At 40.8% G+C, this 8,277-nt stretch overlaps 1 protein-coding gene across 1 annotated transcript; it reads right to left on the bottom strand.

Annotated features, from left to right (window-relative positions):
* Positions 1-954: 954 nt before the first annotated feature.
* On the bottom strand, positions 955-7,900 carry LOC138331820 (uncharacterized). The gene is made up of 2 exons (XM_069279632.1): positions 7,763-7,900; positions 955-7,544 (listed from the first exon to the last, which is right to left on the bottom strand). The coding sequence occupies exon 2, from the start codon at positions 7,373-7,375 to the stop codon at positions 1,373-1,375; it is 6,003 nt and encodes a 2,000-aa protein (XP_069135733.1). The 5' UTR covers positions 7,376-7,544; positions 7,763-7,900; the 3' UTR covers positions 955-1,372.
* Between the last annotated feature and the right edge of the window lie 377 nt (positions 7,901-8,277).

The raw sequence follows: 8,277 nt of genomic DNA, 5'->3' as shown, positions 1-8,277 counted from the left end.
TTTTTATTTTGTGTTTTATTTTCTTCGAAATCAGTAATAGGGAATAATTAAAGGCGAGGCAAATAGATAAAATTGCAGATTGAAATACATTTACACCGCACTAGTATCTGTAGACTTAGTCTAGACCTTGGACAGAGATGACAAAATTTTTTGTTGAATATCAGTTAAATTTCACTTCTTGAAGTGGAAATATTTTTTATTTTCACTCGTGCTTCGCAGTCATGAAAAATATCAAAGTTTCCACCTCACTCGATAAAATATAACTATTCTTCATAAAAAGGAATACCCAATATATCTTATATATCATTAAAGCAATTTTTTTTATTTTTTATCTAAATATCACAATCGATCATAGATAATAACTACATGAAACCATGTTTAATTTATGTAAATGACTACCTTTAACGTGGAAAAAGTCGGTGATTTAATTAACTTCAGATAGATCTAAAATTAGTTACCCGATTAAATGAGTTGTTTTACTGGCCTTTAATATTTTGCACGTTTATGCATGGCAAGACCTTTAAGGTTAATTTCACAGTGGCGTGGCGAATAGGGCAAGTAAAAGCTTACACGTTGGGGTATTTCGTATCTGTCATATTTTGATGAATCGAGAATTAATTAGATCCGGTGCTGAAGTGTCTTTTGTGATGATCGGCTTTTTTGTATCATATATCGATTCAAGGTAATATGTGATATATATTGTCACATACAAGTCCACTTTCGCACTTCTCGTTAACGAGACAAAATTGTGAGCGGATCGATGGATTATTTCTGCGCGGATAAACATCCTGTTCGATAAGTTATACGCATATCGAAGAGAATTCTGATAGCTGGAACATTGACACTTTAAAAGTTGTCCATACAAGAAAGACCGTCTATATAACAACGTGCTATGGAAATCTGACTCAATATATCACAATAAAAATAGCAAATTACATCCAAATGTACATCAGAATCAATAATTAGCACTTATATGATATAATTAAAGTCTTGACAAATTATGATTGTATGTTCAGTGATCTCCTAGCCTACCGTATCGTTTCCGCTGTTGATCTCAATCGCACCATGCTTAGCTAGCGTTCCCGATATCCCATAATAGGTGGCGTGACTAGTATTAAAAACAAATCCGGAATTACTAAAGTTGGTACCGGAACCTACCTGGATCCGGAATTACTTAAATAGGCCCTTACATTCCCGCCCCTAATCGAGGCTCATACCGAGATTACCTCAATGACACATAGGCCTATTTTGAATAAGTAAACGTATACATATATAATTCCAATCTTAGTAAAATTAACTTTACACAAAAATGTTTGATAAATTACACTGATCCATTCATGTCCGAAATCACTCAAAGTTACTGATCCAATATCTAATCGGAAATGTCTGACTCCAGAATGAGAACAAGTTTCGCGACGGGCCGCGTCAACACATTTGTGGCGGTTTTCACTTTGACAATGCGCACAAAATTGTTTTTGTCTTTCACGACTTCCTGGATCCTTCCCAAGTTCCATGCATGTCTAGGCAAGTTATCCGCGATCAACACTAAGTCACCAATCCGAATATTACGTTCCCTTTTTAACCATTTCTGGCGCTTCTGCAACATCGGTAGGTACTCTCCAGTCCATCGTCTCCAAAACACATCTGCCAGGTATTGGACTTGGCGCCATCTTCTTCTGCAGTAGTTGTCCGTTTTCTCGAAGACACCTGGGGGAAACCATTCTCCTGGACGAAGTAGCAAAAGATGGTTCGGGGTCAAAACATTGGGGTCATTCACGCTGTCCGAAGAAGTGGTTAGTGGTCGCCCGTTAAGTATTGCTTCAACCTCACAGAAAAGCGTAGCAAGACCCTCATCATCCAATTTAATGTTCTGTTCTTTCATGAGGCCATACAACACTTGTCTAGTTGATCTTATGAGTCTTTCCCATATCCCTCCAAAGTGGGAACCTGAAGGTGGATTGAATTCCCAGTGAACACCATGCTGTAACACGTCACGTTGTATCTTTCCATGGTTCCATTTGTGAATCTCCTCTTTTAACTCTCTTTCGGCACCGACAAGATTCGTTCCATTGTCAGATCTAATAAATGTAGGCTTCCCGCGACGCGCAATAAGTCTACGAATGGCATTTATGCAGGAGTCTGTATCTAGGGATGCCGCTACCTCCAGATGTACTGCACGGGTAACAAGGCAGGTGAATATCACCCCATACCTCTTAACAATGCTTCTTCCGCGTTTCAGTTCAAAAGGACCGAAAAAGTCCATGCCAACTCTGCTAAAAGGAGGTTCATCAGATGCCAGACGTTCTTCTGGTAAGTCAGCCATTTTCTGTTGACAACGCGGAGCTCTGTACTTTCTGCAAATGACGCACTTTGATAATATAGACTTCAAGCGTGTCCGAACACCGATGATCCAGTACTGTTGTCTCAGGAATGCAAGCACTGTATTCTTACCAAGATGTCCACATGCTTTATGAGCATCTCTAATGAGTAGTCCTGAAACTATTGAATCCTTAGGAAGAATTAGAGGGTGTTTAGCGTCGTATGGTAGATCTGCTCTTTGAAGTCTTCCGCCTATGCGCAATAAGCCGTCTTCTATAAATGGGTCAAGTTTTCGCAGTACTGATGATCCTTTCAATTTTGGTGATTGTGAGTCATCATGAGATGTCTGAAGAACCTCAAACTCCTCTGTAAAGAATTTGCGTTGCTCGTAACTGATCAAAGCTGTCTCTGCCCTCTCTAGTAGCTGTGTGCTAAGACGAACATCACGCAGGTTCTTGGATCCACTCCCAACCCTTTTACGTCTTTCAATCGCAATGGCTGATTGCAATTTTTGCTCTCTCTTTGTAGGATCCTTTTCTGATAATTCAGCACTGTCCTTTATCTTCTTCGTTTTTTCCGCAGAGGTACGCAGATTGTCCATAGCAAGAAGAATCCAACCTACAGCTCTTTTCAACTTAGACCAGTCTGAATAATGATTCAGTAGCTTCTCCATGCCGTTGTTCACTTCTCTGTGGACACTAGCTACTACACATGCAGTTTTCTTCACCTCTGGGTCATCTACTTCAGTGTCTGCATTCATATCAATAACTGGCCACTCAGACTCGGGCTTCCAAAGAAATTCTGGTCCTCTGAACCAAGTATCGTTCTGAGAAAGCTTCTGAACACTCATACCTCGTGAGGCGCAATCGGCTGGATTCTGTTTAGTGTTTACGTAATGCCATTGGTCCTCTTCTGTTGCTTCATGAATGACTGCAACTCGGTTCGCGACAAAAGTGTGAAACCGTAAGTTCCTGTTGTTGATATACCTCAGGACTGAAGTACTATCCGTCCAATACGAGACTTTGTCTATGCTGTACGTAAGTTGGTCTTGTACAAGTTTACATAGCTTAACGAGTGACGCAGCCGCAGTGAGTTCCATTCTTGGTATCGTAATGGTCTTTAATGGAGCGACTCTTGCCTTCCCAAAGACGAAAGAACAGTGAATCTGTCCAACACTGTCTATAAACCGTAAGTAGAATACCATTCCAAATCCTACGTTGCTTGCGTCTGCGAAGCCATGAAGTTGGCAAGAAGTAACCTTTCCTAGGCTGCCTGTCTTGTAACATCGATCAATGCTTACATGCTCAAGATCTGGAAGCTGGTTCAGCCAGTCATTCCAATCTTTCAAATCTTCTCCTGATATCTCCTCATCCCATCCTACTCCGTTCTTGCAAAGTCTTTGAAGAATGGACTTGGCCTTCAACACGAAGGGTGATGCTATTCCAAGGGGATCATACACTGAACTGGTAATTGACAGCATACCTCTTCTATTGGCTGGTATGTTCCTCAAATGAATTTGAAATCCGAGTGAATCCTTCTCCACAAACCAGTATACACCTAAAGCTCTTTCGATAGGTGGTTCGCTGTCGAGACTCCATAGCTTTGTAACTTTCGCGCGTTCCTCTTCAGGAATGGAGTCAATCACATCTGAGTTGTTGCTTAACCACTTGGTTATCCGAAAACCTCCTGCTTTGCATATCTTTGTAATGTCCTCAACTAAGCTTACCGCTTTCTTTTCTGTACAGGCTGACGTTAGGCAGTCATCAACATACATGCTTCTCTTGACAATATCCTGAACGTCTTGGTTAACGGTATCTTTGCTGTCCTCTACTGTTCTTTGGAGAGCATAGTTACATATGCTGGGAGAGGATGTGGCCCCAAACAAGTGGACTGTCATCCTGTAGCTTCTAGGCTCCTCTTCTATGTTACCATCTGGCCACCAATAAAATCGAAGGTAGTCTCTCTCATATTCTGGAACCTTGACTTGGTGAAACATCGCCTCAATGTCTCCAACTACAGCCACTTGTTCTTCTCGAAATCTTAATAATACACCAAGAAGATTATTGGTCAGGTCGGGACCCTGTAGCAAGTTGTTATTCAAGGAAATGCCTTGATACTGCGCAGAACAGTCAAACACCACTCTGATCTTGTTCTTCTGCTTGTGGTAGACACCATGGTGAGGTATAAACCAAACTTTACCCTTCTCTCCGTCATGGGGTGCAGGCTCTGCATATCCTTTTTCAAGAAGAACCTTCATGAAATTGGTATAATCCTCCTTGAACTTTGGATCCTTCATGAATTTGTTTCTGATGCCATGTAGCCTCTTCCTGGCCATCGATGTGTTGTCAGGCAAAACAATGTTCTTATCACGGAAGGGTAGTGATACACAATAGTGTCCATTGTCTAGATGAATAGACTGCTCTGCTTGTCTCATGAAGTCTTTATCCTCTCTCGAGGGTTCTCTCTTGTCATCAATGAGACGTTCCGGGAAATCCATGTTGATTGATTTCTTCACGATGTCCTCTAAACTCTCTGTTGTCTCATTCTCTATGTGTAATCTGTTCACCTCCACCGAATCGTTGTTTCGTATAACATTCCAGATCACCCATCCAAGTTTGGTTTTAGTAGCATGCGGCGATCCACTTGGTCCAGCAATAACTTGTGTAGGGGTGTAAGCATCCGGAACATTACTACCCAGCATCAGGCCTATCTCCACATGGGGTCGGTCAAGCGAAATCTGGGCTAGGTGCTCCCACTTAGATATTTCCTCCTTCGTAGGAATATGACTGTTATTTACAGGCATTGATTCTTTAGTGAAAACCTTTGGTAAGTCAATGATATTATCCATGTTCATATCGCTTACCTGCATACCGTTGATGGCGTATGTTTTCATCTGAAATGGCTTTCCCATAGTACTCAGTGTAAGCTGTGTCCTTTTTCCACTGGCTCCAAGTTGTCTCATAACTTTCTCAGTACAAAATGAAGCACTACTTCCTGTGTCCAGGAATGCATATGTCTCAACACTGTGTGGTTTACTCTTCAGTTTAATTCTCACAGGAATAATCGCCATAGCACTCGATACATCACCAGCTGATTGATCGTCCACTGCAAAAGTGTAACCAGTACTAACACTTGGGATTTCTATGTCTCTAGAATTTGCTTTATCAGAATCCTGCGATCTGTTGTTGTCACCGGTGGCTTTCATCGAATCATTATGCAGAATAGAAGGGTGTTTCTTACCGCACACATTACAAGTTGATCGGTTCTTACACGTCTTTGATATGTGACCTTTCCTCAAGCAGCCGAAGCACAGACCATTTTCCTTAATGTGATCATACCGTTCCTTCATGTCCTTGGCTATGATTTTTCTGCATTTATCAAGTGAATGAGACTTCATATTGCAGTATGAGCATTTATTCTGAGATTCTGACTCTGACTTCGTTGTAGACACTTCAGTAGTACTAGTAGCATTAGCTATTTGACTAGACTTCTTCTTTTCTGATGACTGTTTGGATTGGCCCTTTGCCTGAGTTCCTACAGCTAAACTTCCAAATGCTGGATCGTTCATCTTCTTAGCCTCCGCCTTCACAAAAAGAGTAAAGTCCTTAAATCTCACAGACTTCTTGGATTCCTTCAATTTGAAGACTTGACTTCTCCAGCGGTCGTGTAGGTGGAAGGGAAGCTTCAACATCAGTCTTTTGATGTTCTCGGAATATTCGAGGATGTTGATAGACTCAACTGCATTCTGACACTCGACCAGGAATAGAGCAAACTCATCAAGGGCTTTAGCATCTCCCGCGCGTACATGAGGCCAATTCAATGCCTTTCCAATAAAAGCTGTAGCTATTACTTCTTCATCTCCATACCGCTCCTCTAGTTCACACATCGCTGCCTTATACGCTCTCTCGCCTCTAAGGTGTCCAAATCCAGATACAACCCTATGTGCTTCATCCGTGGTGAGTTGTTCCAAGTAATTCATTCTCTCATCATCATCCATGGTGTTGACAACAACCTTTGCGTTAAATTGGCGAAGGAATCTACGGTACTCAAGAGGATTTCCACCGAATTTCCTTACCTCAGCTACAGGTTTCCTTAAATGTTGAACAACGGATTGTATTACAGTGTTTGAGTTTGATGAATTAATATTCTCATCAGGGGATATATTTCTAAATGTCGTTTCTGTAGGGTAGGTTGTAAATGGTCTAGTTCTATCACTAGGTATTGGCGGTGGTGATACACAAACTGTTTCATCATCAAAGCGTACAGGAAGTGGTCTCGGCTTGGGGGAGGTAAATCTTGGCTGTTCATTCTCTAGATTCTTATTGATTGAAATATCAAGGTTTTCGTTAGAATCAAACTTGTCCAGTACTTCACTTCTCGCTTGCGAAACAGCGATATCTGTATCTAATTCAAACTCTTCTTCCTTTAGTTTTAGCGACACCTTTGCTAACTCAATTTCACGCCTTTTCGCTAAGGCTGACTTCCTTGTTTCAAGCTCAACTCTACGTTGTTGTTCTTTAATTCGTTTCACTGATGCATACGAACTTGCACTGCTCACTAATGATTCATTATCATCGGTTTCTAATTTGATTTTCTGAATATTAGTTTCACCAACATTCTCATGAGCATCCCTCAATTCCTGGGCTATACTAACAGTGTTCTCAGTCAAAGTTTGTATACTTCGTTTAGAGATATAGCTTTCCATAAATGATTTGAACTGATTTGCTGAACTATAATTCTCATCGAACCTTCGAACAAACTCATCGTGCTCTTCTGAAGATATTTGAGGTAGCAGAATATCATAAAGTTCCAAATATTTCTCATAATCCTCCATCCACACAAAATACTTCTTTCGCACTGTTTCCAAAGGCTCATCATCTTCTGAGGCAATTTCTGACAAATATCTCTGTGATCTACATAGGGACTTATATTTCTTCTCTAGCTGTTCCATGCTGTACTGTATGCCTTTCTCACTTAATTTTCTGGAACGCCCAGAATCTAAACTTAAGCCATACCTGACATCTACAGCTTCATCGGCCTTTTCCTTAGAAGTCATCTCGCCCCACGTCTGTCGTCGATCTCGCCCCACTTGTCACCGATGATAATCCATCTCTCTATCACACGATGATATGTCGATGATAGGAGGATACGTCAATGAATGTGCGTCTCAGATATCAACAAATAACGCCGACAATTCAAGTTCATCGTTGAATAGAACAGATTGACTGTAATTAACAAGTAATACACAAAGTTACACATATGAATCTAACAAGCGCGGCATCACATTGTAAACAAACTAACGCGCACACATATGACTCAATATATCACAATAAAAATAGCAAATTACATCCAAATGTACATCAGAATCAATAATTAGCACTTATATGATATAATTAAAGTCTTGACAAATTATGATTGTATGTTCAGTGATCTCCTAGCCTACCGTATCGTTTCCGCTGTTGATCTCAATCGCACCATGCTTAGCTAGCGTTCCCGATATCCCATAATAGGTGGCGTGACTAGTATTAAAAACAAATCCGGAATTACTAAAGTTGGTACCGGAACCTACCTGGATCCGGAATTACTTATGTAAGCTATAGATATACGGAACAATTGGACTTGAGCCAGTGTTTGTTTGTAAAAGACGTCACCTCAATGTTGGAGCTTTCCTGTACGGAACGTTCTAGCACAGACGATTGTCTGACAGACTGTCTTGGCCTGGTTCCTTTAATAAAATTGAGAAGACTGAGAACGGGTCTGTGTCTCTTGTTGCTTACTGCCATTGTTCCAGAAAAAAACTCAGGTGAAAAGTACTTATTGATTTCTTTGTTCGGACTGACCTGTGTAGGTAGATTAGCTTTAGTTTTCTTTAAGGAACAGTAAATAATGAAACATGACATTTAGAACTCAGTCAAATGAAGACACATCCATGTAGCTAACGCAAATAAACGTCATGGT

The sequence above is a fragment of the Argopecten irradians genome, chromosome 9, assembly GCF_041381155.1.
Source record: "Argopecten irradians isolate NY chromosome 9, Ai_NY, whole genome shotgun sequence".
Lineage (NCBI taxonomy): Eukaryota > Metazoa > Mollusca > Bivalvia > Pectinida > Pectinidae > Argopecten > Argopecten irradians.
This window is presented reverse-complemented; position numbering and strand designations above follow the sequence as displayed.

Excerpts from the sequence above, each read along its gene's own strand:
- LOC138331820 (XM_069279632.1), bottom strand. The coding sequence starts at position 7,375 with ATGACTTCTAAGGAAAAGGCCGATGAAGCTGTAGATGTCAGGTATGGC.